This window comes from Triticum aestivum, chromosome 6B (assembly GCF_018294505.1).
Source record: "Triticum aestivum cultivar Chinese Spring chromosome 6B, IWGSC CS RefSeq v2.1, whole genome shotgun sequence".
Taxonomy (NCBI): Eukaryota; Viridiplantae; Streptophyta; class Magnoliopsida; order Poales; family Poaceae; genus Triticum; species Triticum aestivum.
In genome coordinates this window covers 119,412,935-119,431,637 of record NC_057810.1, presented here as the reverse complement: position 1 = coordinate 119,431,637, position 18,703 = coordinate 119,412,935, and the positions used below count along the sequence as shown (strand labels likewise).

Sequence of the window (18,703 nt, the reverse complement as noted above, 5' to 3'; positions counted from 1 at the left end):
TGGCTCAGACAACTGTCTCTTTAAATCTTCAAAGTCAGTGTTAGCAGCATCGCTCCAGACGAAAGTGTCTGTTTTCTTCATCATCTGATATAGCGGTAAGGCCTTCTCCCCTAACCGGCTTATGAACCGGCTTAAAGCAGCAACACGTCCCGCCAGGCGCTGAACATCATTAATACAGGCCGGCTTAGCCAGAGAGGTAATCGTCGTGATCTTCTCCGGATTAGCTTCAATGCCTCTGTTTGACACCAGAAAACCCAAGAGCTTGCCTGCAGGTACACCAAACACACACTTGGCCGGGTTAAGCATCATCTTGTAACCCGGAGATTGTCAAAGGTCTCTCTCAAGTCGGATATTAAGGTTTCCTTTTCTCTCGATTTCACCATGATGTCATCCACATAAGCATGAACATTACGCCAATTTGATCGTGCAAACAGTTCTGCACACATCGCTGATAAGTCGCCTGGGCACTCTTGAGTCCGAATGGCATAGATACATAATAGAAGGCCCCAAACGGAGTGATGAAAGCTGTCTTCTCCTGGTCTTTAACTGCCATCTTGATCTGATGATAACCATAGTAAGCATCCAAGAAGCTCAAACGTTCACAACCCGCCATAGCATCAATGATTTGATCAATACGGGGGAGAGCAAAGGGATCAGCCGAACAAGCCTTGTTTAAGTCCGTGTAATCCACGCACATCCGCCACGTGTCGTTCTTCTTGAGCACCAACACCGGGTTAGCCAACCACTCCGGATGAAAAACTTCAACAATAAACCCGGCCGCTAAGAGCCGGGCAACCTCTTCTCCAATAGCTTTCCGTCTCTCTTTGTTGAACCGTCGGAGAAAGTGCCTGACTGGCTAATACCTTGGATCAATATTAAGAGTGTGCTCAGTGAGTTCCCTTGGTACACCCGGCATGTCAGAAGGTTTCCATGCAAAGATGTCCCGATTCTCACGGATGAACTCGATGAGCGCGCTTTCCTATTTAGGATCCAAGTTGGCATTGATACTGAACTGCTTAGAGGCGTCTCCTGGGGTAAAGTCAACAAGCTTTGTCTCAGCGGCCGATTTAAACTTCAAGGCCGGGTCATGCTCAGTAGTTGGTTTCTTGAGGGAGGTCATATCCGCCGGGTCAACATTGTCTTGATAAAACTTAAGCTCCTCCGCGGCACAGGCAGTCTCAGCGTAAGCTGCGTCGCCTTCTTCACATTCCAAAGCCACCTTTCGACTCCCATGCATAGTGATGGTGCCCTTGTAACCCGGCATCTTGAGCTGTAAGTAAACGTAACACGACCGTGCCATGAATTTAGCATAAGCCGGTCGCCCAAACAAAGCGTGATATGGACTCCGGATTTTGACCACTTCAAACGTCAATTTCTCGGCCCTGGAATCATACTCATCTCCAAAGGCCACCTCCAATTCAATCTTGCCAACTGGGTAAGCTGACTTGCCTGGAACCACCCCATGGAAAACAGTGTTGGATGTTCTCAGATTCTTCTCAGTCAACCCCATGCGCTGGAAAGTATCATAATAGAGGATATCGATGCTGCTACCTCCGTCCATGAGTACCTTAGTGAATTTATATCCACCAACCTGGGGTGCCACCACCAAGGCTAACTGACCCGGATTATCAACTCGGGGAGGGTGATCCTCTCTGCTCCATATGATGGGTTGCTCTGACCATCTCAAATAACGAGGAATTGCCGGCTCAACCGAATTTATGGCCCTCTTAAGAACCTTCTGGTCACGTTTGCATAAGCTAGTGGTAAACACATGGTACTGCCCACCACTCAACTGTTTCGGATGGCTCTGATAACCCGACTGCTGCTGCTATTGTCCTCCCTGACCAGATTGCTCCTGATTATTCCCGCCCGGCTGTCCCTGAAAACCGGAATTTGAACCACCACCCGGGCCATGAAAGCCGCCAGCCCTTGAACCGCCGCCCGATCCATGACCACCATCAAAGGTATTGGAATTTTTAAACGCCTTCATGATCGCGCAATCTTTCCACAGGTGTGTAGTGGGGTGCTCCCGAGTGCCGTGTTTCGAGCAGGGCTCATTGAGTAGCTGCTCAAGAGATGGGCCTGACCCGCCGGATCGAGGCCACTTACCCTTATGTCTCTGATTGTTACCCTGTGTATTAGCGTTGGCTACAAGCTCCGGGTTGCTGTCCGCCTTACGCTTATTGCCGTTTTGATTCCCCGGGTTGTGCTGTTGACCCTTTCCATTGTCGTTACTTTTTCCCTTCCCTGTCTTCTCATCATCAGACGCGGGATCCTTGGTACTATCAGAATCGGCATATTTGACTAAAGCCGCCATCAGCGTGCCCATATCCCTACAGTCACGCTTAAGGTGCCCCAGTTTCTGCCTCAGCGGCTCAAAGCTGCAATTTTTCTCCAACATGAGGACTGCAGAGCCGGCATCCATCTTATCAGATGAATGAATTATCTCCTTGACTCGGCGTACCCAATGGGTGGTGGATTCACCCTCCCCTTGCTTAAAATTCGTCAAGTCCATGATTGACATAGACTGCTTACAAGTGTCCTTGAAGTTCTGGATGAAACAGGCTTTTAACTCCTCCCATGAACCAATGGAATTGGGTGGTAAACTCTTTATCCAAGACCGGGCCGTTCCATCTAACATCATGGTGAAATATTTAGCCACTGCCGTGTCACTGACTTCCAACAGCTCCATGGCCATCTCATAGCTCTCAATCCAGGCTCCATGTTGTAAATCGGCCGTGCAATTCGGCACCTTTCGAGGTCCCTTGAAGTCCTTGGGCAGGCGCACGTTACGCAAAGCCGGTATCAAACAAGGAACACCACTGGTTCTGGTGGCTACTCCCATCTCAGTGGAAGTCGTTGGATACTCTGTAATATTCTGACGTGCCGCCTGTTGAGCCGCCAACTGAGCCGCCAGCTGAGCCGCCTGCTCGTTCTCCTGATGTACTCGGTCCTGCACCGGGTTATAGCCACCATGTTGGTCGCGGCGTTGGGCGTTGCTTGACGAAGCTTCAGATTCCATGTGCCTGTTGTAACTCGGACTCCGGTTCTGACGAGGCGGTGCTAACCAAGGCGGAGGAGTTGAATGAATCCTATTCCGGCTATAAGAATAGGTCTCTTGCTGAGCCAGGGCCGTCTGGACAACTTCCCTGATTCTCCGGGTCTCCATCGCTGTTGGATCATCACCATCCACTGAGAGAGCCACCAGACACGCTGATGCTGTAATTAAGTTCTCCATGGGGTTGGAAAAGTGAACCGGCGGTATCGGCACATAACGTGGCGGCGCCATGCTCATATGAGGAGGTGGCATCTCTCGACGCTGAGCCGGTCCTCCTGCTCCAGATGTCATAAGCTGATTGGCATCTGGCGGGTTACTTGGGCCGGCTCCGGGTGTAGCGAAAAGAACCCGAGGGTCGTAATTCGGAGGTAACCGGGATTGGGTCTTCTGGTGTCTCCTCCTCATTATCTCATTGGACGCGTTTAAGCTCATCATGAGCTGGTAAGCCTCTGACTGCAAATGCTATGCCCGGGCGTCGAGAGCCGCCCGCTCCGTAGCTAGTCTAGTATCCTCAGCTGCCAAGGCCTCCTTGGCCTGAGCTATCTCCTCACGTACCCGTGCCACCTCCGCGTCATGCTCATCTTTGTTCGCAGGGATAACTGTGGTGGTTAACAGGGTCGTAAGCTTGTCCATGAGGTCTATCAGCACTTGAGCCGGCGGGCGCATAGGGCCTCCTGCCCCGGCCGCTCCTATCTCGGACGTAACTGCAGTAGCGGCTGTAGAGATTTGACCGGGTTGAGTCCCAGCCATGAAGACTCCTGCCCAATTCGGCGACTCACAGGGGTCCGGAATACTAAAGCCATCGGAATAGCCCCCGAGCACACCATCTTGAACTTGATACAGAGAATCTGTTGAATCGGCGGACGAATCACCGTCAGAGTGGACGGCCGTCTCACCACCATCTTCAGGACTTTCGGAAAGCTCTTCTCCGTGAACACAACCCACAAAGACACGCTTCATGCCGGGTTGAGCCCGGTCGGTGCAGTTGTCCGGCTCAGGCCCCGGCTCGCCAATCCGGCCGATGAAGACGTGGATCCCTCCGAAGGGGACCCGGTACCCGTAGTCAATTGAGCCGGCGTCGGGGCCCCAGCCTTCGTCGTCGATGTAGATCTTGCCGCGACGACTCTTGGTCATCCGGCCCACTACGTATCCCTTGAGCCCTTCGAAGTTGCCCTTCAAGAACTCAAATCCACCGTGCGCTGGCCCCACGGTGGGCGCCAACTGTCGTGGAATTGTCACGTCAGATGTCCTCGTGAAAGGACTTAGTTGTGGAGCCATCGCAACTAGGAAGCTTGAAGGGGTTAATCGGGACAAAGGACGCGAGAGGGTTTTATACTAGTGCGGCCCCTTACAGTGAAGGTAAGGCCTACGTCTAGTTGGGTTGGTATTGATGTTTCGATGACCAGGGAGCGAGATACGCTATGCCCGATTCTCGATGAGTTGTTTCTTGCCCTAAGCCGCCAGCAGGTCGTCCCCTTATATACACGGGTTGACGCCCTGCGGCCTACAGAGTCCCGGCTGGCTTATAACAGTGTCCGGCTCGGTGACTAGTTAAAACTACCTTATGATACAAGTTATGCCATCATGGCGGTTTACTACAACGGGCCTTAAGTCACCTGCGGGCCTTAAGCCCTCTATGAGCCGCCATCTTCATACTTTGGTCTTGGGCTTTTCTCTGGTAAGTCTTCTTTGTGTAACCCGGCCCCTCCTGGGCGGCTTACATAAATAGTTATATCCCCAACAGTCGCGGAAAGGGGTTAAAAACCGTTTGTATAGCACCGACGCGTACCAGTGCTGGGAGATGGGTGTAGTGTTAGGTTATGGAAGGATGTATGGGTAGATGACAAACCCTTAAAAGATGAGTATCACGGACTTTACCTTCTCAGTTTTGATCATAACATTATTGTGGCTGAGACATTGCAGAAAGGGTGGGGTGGATTTATATTTAGAAGGACCTTATATGGAGATTCTCTTGAACCGTGGAAAAACCTTAAACTAAGATGTGAGGAGATTGAAATGAGACTTGGTAAGGACCATGTTGAAAGATCTGTCATTGGAGATAAGAAACTCCCAGTCAAAACTCTAGATAGAAAATGATTGCTGTGGATTACAACTTCCCATAGAAATTCCCATGGAAGGTAAAAGTCCCTACCAAGATTAAAGTTTTTCTTTGGCTGGTGCCTAGGAAAACTATTCTTACTAAAGATATTCCGTTGAAGAGAGGTTGGAAAGGGAGCAAATTATGTGTCTTATGTGGAAAAGATTGGACAATTGATCATCTTTTCTCCACCCGTTCTGTTGTGGTTTTAGTTTGATGCTTATTGAAATGTGCCTTTGGTTTATTTCAACTCCTTCCTCTGTTGAAAACTGCGTTGGGAGGTGGATCAAAACCTTTCCAAAGAATGAGAAAAGCCTGGTTTTAGTTGGTATCTTTGTTGTGTTTTGGACATTATGGAAATGGAGAAATGAAATTATCTTTGAGAGCAAGCTATACAATGATCCAATGATTCTAATAAAAGTTGACTTGCTTTTGGATCGTTGGATGGTCTATTTTGCAAATAAAGGTGTAAAACAAAGAGGTGATTATGGTGGGAGCAAAGCTACTTGAACGTGTAGCAAATGAAGTCTACAGGTCATCTCAAGGCTGGAGACATGGGATCTTGCACATAGGTGGCTAGGAAAAAGGAAGGCAATAAAGATCTTTCCAACGAGCAAGAAAAATGGTATTGTTGGGTTTCGACTTCAACCTGTTGGTGTTTGGTCGCTTTGGCTCTTCTTTTACATCGGCTTTTGGTGACATTGTGTCTTTGCTGCAGAACTGGTCTATGGCTGTGTTTCGGCATTGTATGATATTTGGCTAGATGTTGGCACATGCGAGCTGTGCTGCTCGCTTGTCTAGACTTTCATATGGTCATCAAGTTGGTGGTTGGAGCTCTCTGACTCCGTCGTTCTATCTTTCTTTTCGTTCTAGTAGTAGTAGTAGTTTGTAGTCAGGCTCTGAACCATGTGGTTTCTCTTGATAGTAATCGGAAGGAGAGGCCCTTCTTTTATTCAAAAAAGAGACTGAAGTGGTGGCGAGAATTCTCTTTTGATCATGACCTCGTGTAGGTGTCCTATGATGCATAGGAGGCCTCCACAAAGTTTCAAGCCAAAAGGACAAGCCAAGATATATAATTCCGTTTCTAGAAGGTTTAGGACAGAAAGTTCAGATATTTATCAAGGAAAAATACTGAACTATGGGTACCACAAGAATATTCTTTGTATTTACTTTTTTTTAACACGGTACAGACGTAAGCACTCGTATATACGCGCATACGCTCACCCTTACGAGATCATCATAGGCGCCTCATAGTCGACAGGAACGTCTCCTCCCACTGAACGGGCATCGCCGGAAATCTTAAAATAAATCTAGGATAAATGCGAGCACAAGGGCAGAACCGATCAACCCACTGACGACAAAGATCATGATCGACACCCTCAACATCACGCTTGCGGCGGCTGCTCCCAAAAAACATGCCCCCGTGTTGGCTGCCACAACGTCGGTCTTCTTTCCGCACCGCCTCGTCGTTAAAGGACCGCGGCACGACATCGCCGGTGGCTGCACACTCGACTGGTGAGTGCAATGCGGCAGCAGTAAGACCGCCACTGCCGCCGAGGAACTCAGGCAGCCACGCCCACGCTCCCTTAGCTCCGGCCACAACAGCCGGAGCCAAGGCAACCAAGCACTAGCCTAGGTTTTCTATTGGATGGACAAACAACATAAGCACAACGAAAGTTCTACCAGGTACTCCCTCCGTTCGAAATTACTTGTCTCGAAAATGGATATATCTAAAACTAAAATACATCTAGATACATCCATTTCTGCGACAAATAATTCCGAAATGGATGTATCTAGAGCTAAAATACATCTAGATACATCCATTTCTGCGACAAATAATTTCGAACGGAGGGAGTAGTTAACAGTTAGTCTTAGTTCATGTGTAATTAGAACTTCTATAGAATATTGTGCTATCAAGTCGAGCAAACAACTGCATGAGTAACTTATAAGCAGACGAGATTTTTTTTTAATTTTGCGAATAACTGCATCAAATTAGTAGTATAGATAGATGTCACACAATAGTCAGGAGGAGCTAGCAGAGCATCAAATGTAAAATGCCAAAAGACCTTGCAATGTACATATGATACGGAAATCCGGTGACAGCAAGGGGTGACAAAGATCATCAATTTCATCATGTACACCAGATGCTTTCTCCCGGGCTTTCACGACATAAACGCATCTTCGACAAGTTATAGAACAGCTCTAGGAAAAGGTCTACGGCAGCCTCTAATTCTACAGCCAAAAATTTCCTCTTTCTATTTCAACTGCCAGAGGCACTTTCAGCACTTTCAGTCGTCTCTGGTTCTACCTGCAACTACATAGGTCTGCATCATGGCCTCATAAGCGTCCGGATCAAGGCATTCAAGCTTCTTCAGGCACTCGAGGAAAGACTCCGCACCAGCAACATCCTTTGACTCTTCATAGTGCTTCAGAAATCTGCTCACAAGCTCTTTCGATAGCACCCATTTGTGTGCCGTCACCATGTTCTTTGCATCTCTCAAGATCTCCAGTGCCGTGTTAACATCAGATTTATCCAGATAGAACTCTGCAAATATGTAAACCATCTCCTCGTCGCAATGACCCTGTGCCATTGTGCTCTGACGGATAGCCTCAGCTTCGTCTATTATACCCTTATCAAGGTAAGCCTTGATCATAACATTTGCTATCCTTGTGTCATAATGTTCATGACTCGATTGCCACTCCTGAAATATTTGCTGCAAAGACTCAAAGTCATCAATCATACTCAGAGCTTGAAGCATCACAAGATAGCTTCTGTTCAAGCATTTCTTGAATGTGGACTTCAAAGACTTCCAGATCCTCTTCACCTCGGTTGAATTGCCACAATGGGCATGTAAGGAGAGGAGGGCATACCAGGAGCACAAGTCAGCCTTGTCCATAACTTCCTCAGCTTTCTTTAGGGCAATTTCTGCCTTGCCAAACAACTTTAGTTTAATGTAATTGTTTGCCATCCGAGTGTACAAGGACCAGTGAACTGGAGCCACCTTCTGCAATTCTGCCAGGACCTTCTCCGCAGCGTCCAGGTCATTCATTGTGATATAGCTTTCTATCAAGGTGAAGTATGTAAACTTATTAGCACTTACACCACTTCCTCGCATTTCTTCAAATGTGGATTGAATTTTCTCTGGCTGGCCTGCCTTTTGATACAAAATCATCAAGTTGTTGTACACCAGTTTATCTGGAACAATGTTTTTGGCCTTCATCTTCTCATAGAGCTCCAGACCTTTGTATGCCAACCCATGTTTACCATAGCAGTTAAGCAGACAGGAATAAGTTTTCACAGACTTGCATATATCTGGAAGGCTCCAGAAATATTCTTCAGCTGCCTGTATCCCACGCACTTTTGAAATGAGGTCAAGCCGCAGTGCGTGATGCCCAAGCCTCAACTTTGCTCCATGAGCTTCCATCCAGTCCAGCAACTGGGTACAAAACAACATGGCCGAAAATTATACAGCGAACATGAAAAGATACTTTGCTCAGAAAGAGATTGCACCAGAACAGCAGATGAACACTTAGTACCACAATATTACAGTGAATATAAAAAGATCCTAAGGAGAGACTTATCACCATCTGAACCTTCTACTGTTAGAACATGAACCTTCATTTTCTGGTGTGAAATCTTACTTTTCTTCCATCTAGAACATTATTTCCTCCAGGATTTTGCCTATTCACGTGTGAGAATCGAGATCCCCGACTAAGAAGTAGAGTATGTTATGGGCAAGCAACCAATGACAGATGAATTCCGAGAGATTGGAGATTAACTCAGCTTAAGACCATTCTTAACCATCAGCAGTTTTTGTGGTAGACCTTATTGCTTAAACCTCAGACTGTATACGTTTGATATGCGGTTATTTGTAAAGAACATGAAAAGACATGTTTGTTTGAGACAAATTATCCATCAAAATCTTTCCTGCAATTGTCTATTAGAGACAATAAACCCTGTTAAGTACAGTAACAGCAACAACAACAAAGCCTTTAGTCCCAAACAAGTTGGGGTAGGCTAGAGGTGAAACCCATAAGATCTCGCAACCAACTCATGGCTCGGGCACATGGATAGCAAGCTTCCACGCACCCCTGTCCATAGCTAGCTCTTTGGTGATACTCCAATCCTTCGGGTCTCTCTTAACGGACTCCTCCCATGTCAAATTCGGTCTACCCCGCCCTCTCTTGACATTCTCCGCACGCTTTAGCCGTCCGCTATGCACTGGAGCTTCTGGAGGCCTGCGCTGAATATGCCCAAACCATCTCAGACGATGTTGGACAAGCTTCTCTTCAATTGGTGCTACCCCAACTCTATCTCGTATATCATCATTCCGGACTCGATCCTTCCTCGTGTGGCCACACATCCATCTCAACATACGCATCTCCGCCACACCTAACTGTTGAACATGTCGCCTTTTAGTCGGCCAACACTCAGCGCCATACAACATTGCGGGTCGAACCGCCGTCCTGTAGAACTTGCCTTTTAGCTTTTGTGGCACTCTCTTGTCACAGAGAATGCCAGAAGCTTGGCGCCACTTCATCCATCCGGCTTTGATTCGATGGTTCACATCTTCATCAATACCCCCATCCTCCTGCAGCATTGACCCCAAATACCGAAAGGTGTCCTTCTGAGGTACCACCTGGCCATCAAGGCTAACCTCCTCCTCACACCTAGTAGTACTGAAACCGCACATCATGTACTCGGTTTTAGTTCTACTAAGCCTAAACCCTTTCGATTCCAAGGTTTGTCTCCATAACTCTAACTTCCTATTTACCCCCGTCCGACTATCGTCAACTAGCACCACATCATCCGCAAAGAGCATACACCATGGGATATCTCCTTGTATATCCCTTGTGACCTCATCCATCACCAATGCAAAAAGATAAGGGCTCAAAGCTGACCCCTGATGCAGTCCTATCTTAATCGGGAAGTCATCAGTGTCGACATCACTTGTTCGAACACTTGTCACAACATTATCGTACATGTCCTTGATGAGGGTAATGTACTTTGCTGGGACTTTGTGTTTCTCCAAGGCCCACCACATGACATTCCGCGGTATCTTATCATAGGCCTTCTCCAAGTCAATGAACACCATATGCAAGTCCTTCTTTTGCTCCCTATATCTCTCCATAAGTTGTCGTACCAAGAAAATGGCTTCCATGGTCGACCTCCCAGGCATGAAACCAAACTGATTTTTGGTCACGCTTGTCATTCTTCTTAAGCGGTGCTCAATGACTCTCTCCCATAGCTTCATTGTATGGCTCATCAACTTAATTCCACGGTAATTAGTACAACTCTGAACATCCCCCTTGTTCTGGAAGATTGGTACTAATATACTCCGTCTCCATTCTTCTGGCATCTTGTTTGCCCGAAAAATGAGGTTGAAAAGCTTGGTTAGCCATACTATCGCTATGTCCCCGAGACCTTTCCACACCTCAATGGGGATACAATCAGGGCCCATTGTCTTGCCTCCTTTCATTCTTTTTAAAGCCTCCTTGACCTCAAACTCCTGGATTCTCCGCACAAAATGCATGCTGGTCTCATCAAAGGAGTCGTCCAGTTCAATGGTAGAACTCTCATTCTCCCCATTGAACAGCTTGTCGAAGTACTCCCGCCATCTATGCTTAATCTCCTCGTCCTTCACCAAGAGTTAGCCTGCTCCGTCCTTGATGCATTTGACTTGGCCAATATCGCTCGTCTTCCTCTCTCGGATCTTGGCCATCTTATAGATGTCCCTTTCGCCCTCCTTCGTGCCTAACCGTTGGTAGAGGTCCTCATATGCCCGACCCTTGCTTCACCAACAGCTCGCTTTGCGGCCTTCTTCGCCATCTTGTACTTCTCTATGTTGTCTGCACTCCTATCCAGGTATAGGCGTCTGAAGCAATCTTTCTTCTCTTTAATCGCCTTCTGGACATCATCATTCCACCACCAGGTATCCTTATCTTCGCTTCTCCTTCCCTTGGACACTCCAAACTCCTCCGAGGCCACCTTACGAATGCAAGTCGCCATCTTCATCCAGACATTGTCCGCATCCCCTCCTTCCTCCCAAGGGCCCTCCTTAATGACCCTCTCCTTGAACGCCTGAGCTACCTTTCCCTTGAGCTTCCACCACTTCGTTCTAGCGACTTTGGCACGCTTATCCCGCTGGACACGAACCCGAAAGCGAAAGTCAGCAACCACCAGCTTATGCTGGGGTACAACACTCTCTCCAGGTATCACCTTACAGTCTAGGCACGCACGCCTATCTTCTCTTCTCGAGAGGATGAAATCAATCTGGCTAGAGTGTTGGCCACTACTAGAAGTCACCAGATGTGATTCTCTCTTTCTAAAGAGGGTGTTAGCTACAATCATGTTGTAGGCTAGAGCAAAGCTTAAGACATCTTCTCCTTCTTGATTCCTGATGCCATAGCCAAAGCCCCATGCGCCCCTTCAAAACCTGTGTTAAATGTACCCACGTGGCCATTGAGGTCTCCTCCTATGAAGAGCTTCTCACCAATCGGTACACTCCTAACCATGTCTTCCAGGCCTTCCCAGAACTCCCTCTTGGTGTTCTCATTGTGGCCTACTTGCGGGCATACGCGCTGATAACATTGAGAACCAAGTCCTCAACTACCAGCTTGATCAGGATAATCCGGTCCCCACGTCTCTTGACGTCTACCACTCCATACTTGAGGCTCTTGTTGATCAAGATGCCTACGCCATTTCTGTTTGCAGCCGTCCCCGTGTACCACAGCTTGAAGCCGGTATCCTCCACCTCCTTCGCCTTCTGTCCTCTCCATTTGGTTTCTTGGACGCAAAGGATATCAACACCTCTCCTCACCGCTGCATTAACTAGCTCCCGAAGCTTCCCTGTCAGAGACCCTACGTTCCAGCTACCTAAGCGAATCCTCCTAGGCTCGCCTAGCTTCCTTACCCTTCGCACTCGTCGAGTCAAATGCGAAGACCCTTGCTCATTTCCCACTACATCCGGGCGCCAATGTAGCGCGCCACTAAGGATGCGACGACCCGATCCTCGCTCACTTGCCACCGGATCCGGATCAAGATACGGCGCGCCACCTAGGGGGTGACGGCCCGGCCCTTGCCCATTTTCCACCACACCCGGGTTCCGATGTAGCGCGTCGCTGAGAGGGTTACGCCCCAACGAAAATCTTTTGGGTTTCATCTCCATAAGAGTGGCTGAGTTTTTACGTTGGCTCGCCAAGCCTATCACAACCCTCCTCCTTTACCCGGGCTTGGGACCGGCTATGTTGAGACAACATAGGCGGAGTTCTGTTAAGTACAATACAACATTCATTGTTCCAACTGAACTAGCTCATGGCAAATGCACATTTTTTTATCATTTTTTCCTTTAGCAACTTCGTTCATGATTATAAATCATAATTGAGTATGTCAATGATTGCAAATAGTACTAGCACAAGAATCATTTTGGGGAGGAAAAAGCATGCTCCCATACTATCCATTTATCATAATGACATTTACTATGATAGATCATGGCAAACACATCTTTATGTTGCTATTTAGGTGGGGATGGAGCTGTGAAACAAATAGATCACAAATGTTAGTGTTGTTTTCCACAAGTAAACATAAGATAACATAACAGAACATGGGGTTTTCATAATTCAACTCAATTGCTAAATCTCTGCAGATAGATAGGCATCAATATGCATGACCTCATATCTCAACCAAATGCAGATTAACGTAATAGCAATGGAACCTTAACTCATTGACTCACTAAAATCATTTAAGTAGAAAAATTTCAAATGTTTATTATTAAGCCACTTTAGTAAAATTCACCTCAATACACTGAGTATGAGGCTCAAAACATCTTATACGCAGTCTGTTATGGCGCTGCTAGAAGGAGGGTGCGAGAGGGCCGGCCGGGGGCCTTTTGCCCACGGCCAGGCAAGAGCGAAGGGATTTCCTTCTTAATTCTTGCTTCATTAGATTGATACATCTCCTCTCTTTATATAGAGAGGTTTACTTGACTCTCAAGCAAGGCTTACTTGACCCCTAAGCAAACGACCCTTATATCTAATTAACCCTAAGACTAATGGGCCCATTAGGCCCATTACGTACTCTAACACTACACCCCACCTGGACATGCAGCTTGTCCTCGAGCTGCAGCCTAACCAACTTATAACCATGACTCGACGCAACACAAACCTAACACCTAAAAACAAGCCTTTTACATCTCGGCTTGTTTTATTATTCTCAACCTGAAATAGACTAGGACGCTTTATTTTGGACGTGCACGTGTACAGCCACCTGGATCCCATGGACACCACCTGGACAAAAGGAGTGCATGTGTATGGCTGTTGGTCTGCACCACACAGGGAAGAGTGGAGGGCTTGCGATGGAGAATGACGAGGAGGGGTGCGCCCCCCCAACCGCCGATGTCGCGGACTTTTAGGTCGCTGTCCGCAGGGAAAACAGCATGCCGGCCGCCCGTGGGGGAAACCACATGCCCAAGATCCCCGACGCAGCGGACAAGATCGAGGTCCTTTGCGCAGCGAAGGGCAACTTGGAGGAGCGGCAGCTGCAGACCACGCATCTCCCGCACACGCCGACGCGCTAGGAAGCCGCGCACAGCAGCCTGCAGCCTCACCGCCGCCGACACGTGGCGGGTAGCGATCCAAGACAGAAGCAATGACGGCGACGGCAGGGACTTGATCTGCTGGATGTGGACGCCCTGGGATGGCAGCTGCGCTGATGGGAACGAGGTCGTCGCACTCCCGTCGTAGGGCATCCCATACTGGGCGGCGGAGCTGACCAGCGGTGGCTGCTGCAGCTGCAGCGGCTGCTGCGCTGTCGCGCCGGGCGCGGAGGAGGCCGGCTGGAGCGGCGGCTGCCACTGCAGCCAGGGCTGGGTGGTGGTGGCGATGGATGGCAGCTGCAGCGGTCCGGCGAGCGCGGCGAAGGCCGCCTGGTGCGGCGGCTGCCACGGCAGCCACGGCGGCGCAGGGGCGGCAATGGGCGGCGCAACCGAGTGCGGCCCGTAGGACCCGGCCAAGAACAGGTGGATCTCCTGGACCGCCTGGGTTAGGTCCCACAGCACCCCGGACACGTCCTCCCAGGTGAGGACGGTAGGGGCGGGCGCGACAAAGGATCCCGGCGCGGGCAGGAGCGGGGTGACGGTCGTGGTGGTCGCCGGAGGCGACAAGGTGACCGGCAGCGGAAGAGACGGGCTTGGCGGTGGTGAAGACATGATCAGCTAGCTGATACCAAATTGTTATGGCGCTGCTAGAAGGAGGGCGCGAGAGGGCCGACCGGGGGCCTTTTGCCCACGGCCAGGCAAGAGGGAAGGGATTTCCTTCTTAATTCTTGCTTCATTAGATTGATACATCTCCTCTCTTTATATAGAGAGGTTTACTTGACTCTCAAGCAAGGCTTACTTGACCCCTAAGCAAACGACCCTTATCTCTAATTAACTCTAAGACTAATGGGCCCATTAGGCCCATTACGTACTCTAACACAGTCATTGTCTTCGATTCTTCATAGACTATATCCTATGACTATCGAATAGTGAGAAGTGAAAACATGTGAGCTATACTCACTAAAACCACGACACTTATTATGGATCGGAAGGAGTAATATTTAGAAAGAATAGGAAGCTGTGGCATCTCTTCATATATTCCAAAAATTACAGGGGTCAAGATAGTGCGCACCATCTTCAATAAAGATACAGCAAAACAGAACAGGGTATCATAATTACGATCATGTTATGACCAACGCAATGTGCAGTATGTCACCTATTTTCACTTAGCATCAGACACCAAAATACCATCGTGGCGGTTGGCAACACAATCAGTTGACCCTGCCCTACTCTTCAGTTGTTCAGTTGAAAAGGAACTTCAAGTTTGCGCCGTTCATTTCCATTAGCGACCTTATAAATTAAGATGATCCACAAAGAGAACACACATAGAGGTTGAATGAAAACCCTAGTATATCAATCCGTCCCCTTTCCTCGCTTATCCCGAACAAAACTTCAAGCCCGCTACTTTCCGCACGAGCCTATCGAAAGTAGGCTACCGCTAATGTAGCATCGAACAACAAAAGGAGGAGATTTGGGGGAGGGGGATGGCACCTCGAGCGCGCCCTCGTTCTTCTTGAACTTGGTTAGTTCGCGGACGTACGCGAGGACCTGGTCCTGCGAGAGCCGGAGCCTCTGGCGGAGCCATTCGTCCATCTCCGCCGCCACTATCCCCGGCGGCCTGCCGTGGGACACCTTCGAGATCCTCTTGTAGAGCGGGACCCACGACGGCTCAAGGCCGCGGCGATCGGGGACTACCGACTCAGCCTGCGGCTGCGCGAGCTCGTGCGCGAGTCTCGCCGGGGCAAGGGGGATGCGCCGCCCCGCCTCCGCGGCGACCGCCCTGCGCAGCATGGGACTGGCTGCTTGAGTTTTTTTTTTTTTTTTGAGTGGAGACTGGCAGGCCGCTCAGCTTAGCTGGTTCGGCGTGATTCTCCCCTATGAGATGAGATGGGCCCTCCTTGGGCCGCGGCGACGAGGCCATGGTGCACGGGCCGAACTAACGGGGGAAGGCAACAGCAGGACATTTTTTAAAATCCTAAGACAATTTTCAAAATCATGAACTTTTTGAAATCCAGATTTTTTTTGAAATTTTTGGAATTGATCTTTTTTGAGATCCTGAATATTTTCAAAGTTAAAAAGGAAAAGAAACAAAAAGAAAAAAGGAAAACACGAAAAAGGGGCACCAAGCGCCCGCACATGGGCCGCCGAAATCATGCGCGGTAGGGGGGGGGGGGGGGTGCGCGTTTGTGTGCCACCCAGCATGTTGTGCACTAAATAGGAGGACCGCTTCAAGAAATTACAGGAGAAACAACATCGGGTTCAATGGAATCTGTGTGTGAGGTGCCAACTTTCCCATGAAACATCCTGAAATGGATGACTTCCTAGCCTGGCATCTTAGAGGCCCTTGTGCGAACTTCATATAATGGGCCCTCGTAACAGAATCATTTTTTTTTTCAGTTAAGGATGCAACACCATTTGGAGATATTTAGATGTTATTTTTTCTTTTCTTTTCTCACAACTAGTTAATTACGTACTTTTTTGGCAACATTGTTGAAAAAAGAGGAGAGAACAACTGAATTCTCAAATCTTGATCTTGGAGTAAATAAGAAGAAATCCCACGCTCCATGATCTTGGATTAAATAAGAAGAAATTACGCACTCTAGCTATCCAATAATCCAAATTCAGGCAATGCCACAACCAGCAGAATTTACCTACTTGTGATTCTTACAAAAAGGGAGGAGTCAAGTAGGTCAAACATCATTACATCCACTCATCATAACAAAAATAAATAGACAAGGATCAAATAATTGAAATCCAATAATTACATGAATGCGAAATGGCTTGGGTGCTTCACATGAATAGTGCCTCGACTCCACGTCTCCATCACCTACCCTTAGATCTTGACAATGGCTCAGACTATGGAAGGCCATGCTACGGGTTGCTACTCTTGCATTATTGCCAGGGGACGAGGGTGTGTCGCTAGCTTGTCTCTCCCCGTCGAGGTCCCTGGGGCAATTTATAGGATGCATGGAACCAAGGAAATCCATTGGAGTGTGATACTACTAGTGATACAACTGGAAAAAAAATCACTAAATAGCTTTGGGAGTTGGGGTCCTGGCCTCTTAGGAACCCGAGGCAGTCAATTTCGCAAGAAGAAGATGGAGACCGAGAGACAAACGAGGGTGTGTTGCTAGGACCGAGCGAAGGCGGAGGATTAAGGATTGTTGTTCATGGTGACTTGCTTCCTTCTTAATGGGCCAGTCTTGCATCTCTCGGGTGTTGACCCCTGCTCGAGTTGGGCCCTAGGCCATCACACTCATCGCCATGGCCCAGAGCTAGCCTTGGATAAACCAACCCAGCATGGTAATGACAAAACAAAATAGAACTCCAACAGCAACAAATGTGTTGTATCATTAGTCGTCGTTCCCATCGAAGCCATCAAATCAAATGTTCACACTATTCTCTCAATATTTGTTTTGTTTACTTTTTCAAAAAAGGAAGGGTAAACCTCTCGGCCTCTGCATTGTTTGCTAACAGTGGAGATCGAGTCTAAGAAATAAGTACATGCTCGATCCTTGAGAGAAGATCGACTAAACCAAGCTACGAACAACAACATCGAGCTAAAGAAAATAGAGAATAGCAGCAGCCAAGTGTTTTAAGTTGCACGAGCAGATTCAACTGAGAAATTAATACAAGCAATTGCTCGAATATACATTGAATAAATCATCTTTAGTGCCGCCACATTATCATCCAATTACCTGGCATTGCTGCCTAAATCATCAACCGCTCACAGTGGAGATCGAGTCCAAGAAAGAAGTACATGCTCGATCTAGAGGTGCATCAAGCAATTGAGTATTTGTAGTTAAGTAGTGCAATTCATGTGGTTAATTCAACCAACTGCAAAGGAAGTTCGAACATCATGCTAAATACTCTTCTTTTTGGTTCTACTAATAGTTAGCTGACTATTTTTCAATTTGTTCTAAACACAAAGCAAAATGCTAACAAAGATACTCTCGGAAGGTGTGCTACAAGATTTATATAGTTTACATGCACACTCTGAATTTCTGATGCCTCTCAAGCCCGAATAAAGGAACAAGAAAGGACACATTATGTAATATATATGAGCCGGGACAGATCATTTAAGTGAGGCCAATCATGAAAATATTTCTTTAAAGGTTTTTGTGCAGAAATAATTAATTATATTCAGTCCTACATGCACTAGTAGAAAACAGGGCATTTGTCCCGGTTGGTGAGGGTCTTTTGTCCCGATTCTTGAACCGGGACTAAAGGGTCGTTACTAATGCCTCCTCCCTTTAGTCCCGGTTCTAACACGAACCGGGACAGATGGGCCTCCACGTGGCCGGTGCGCCGAGCCCAGGTAGGAGGGCCTTTGATCCCGGTTGGTGGCACCAACCGAGACCAAAAGGCATCCACGCGTCAGCATTTCAGTGGCTGGGGTTTTTGTTTTTTTTAAGGGGGGGGGGGGGTTGGGGGTTTTGGGGGGTTAATTTAGGTGTTTCATATATTGTGTTAGCTAGCTAATTAATAGAGACAAGTGTCCTCTCTTATGTCCGTGCTTGGTCGATGCTACATACTGCACATAGAGAGGCCCTCGACACGCTAGCTAGTAAGAAAATGAAGGGAACCATTAAGTACAGGGCTTCGTCATGCATACCGAGAGAAGTGATCGATCGACCTCTCCTTCTCCGAGAGATTGGTCGAACAACAAGTTTTCGTATTATCTATCCGACGCTACCGGCTACATACAGTTACAATATGTAAGATCTCTTACAATCCCCTAGCAATTGAAATCAACTTCCACGTGGTATTCTCCGGCTTTATTGATGACGTGGTCAAAAAAGAATCCCGCCAATTCCTCTTGAATTGTTTTCATGCGATCTTGTTCTAGGAGTTCATCCCGCATCTGCCACGTCTAATTTGAAGAAGGGGGTTAATACATATATGAATGAAACTCAACAGAAATGATGGTGTAATAAAATGAAATTATGAATA

The 18,703-nt window shown here is 47.9% G+C and overlaps 1 protein-coding gene across 1 annotated transcript; it reads right to left on the bottom strand.

The window, feature by feature from the left end:
- Positions 1-7,126: 7,126 nt before the first annotated feature.
- Positions 7,127-15,600, bottom strand: LOC123136063 (pentatricopeptide repeat-containing protein At4g01990, mitochondrial-like). Its single transcript, XM_044555349.1, has 2 exons — positions 15,242-15,600; positions 7,127-8,593 (listed from the first exon to the last, which is right to left on the bottom strand). The coding sequence occupies exons 1-2, from the start codon at positions 15,539-15,541 to the stop codon at positions 7,445-7,447; spliced, it is 1,449 nt and encodes a 482-aa protein (XP_044411284.1). The 5' UTR covers positions 15,542-15,600; the 3' UTR covers positions 7,127-7,444.
- Between the last annotated feature and the right edge of the window lie 3,103 nt (positions 15,601-18,703).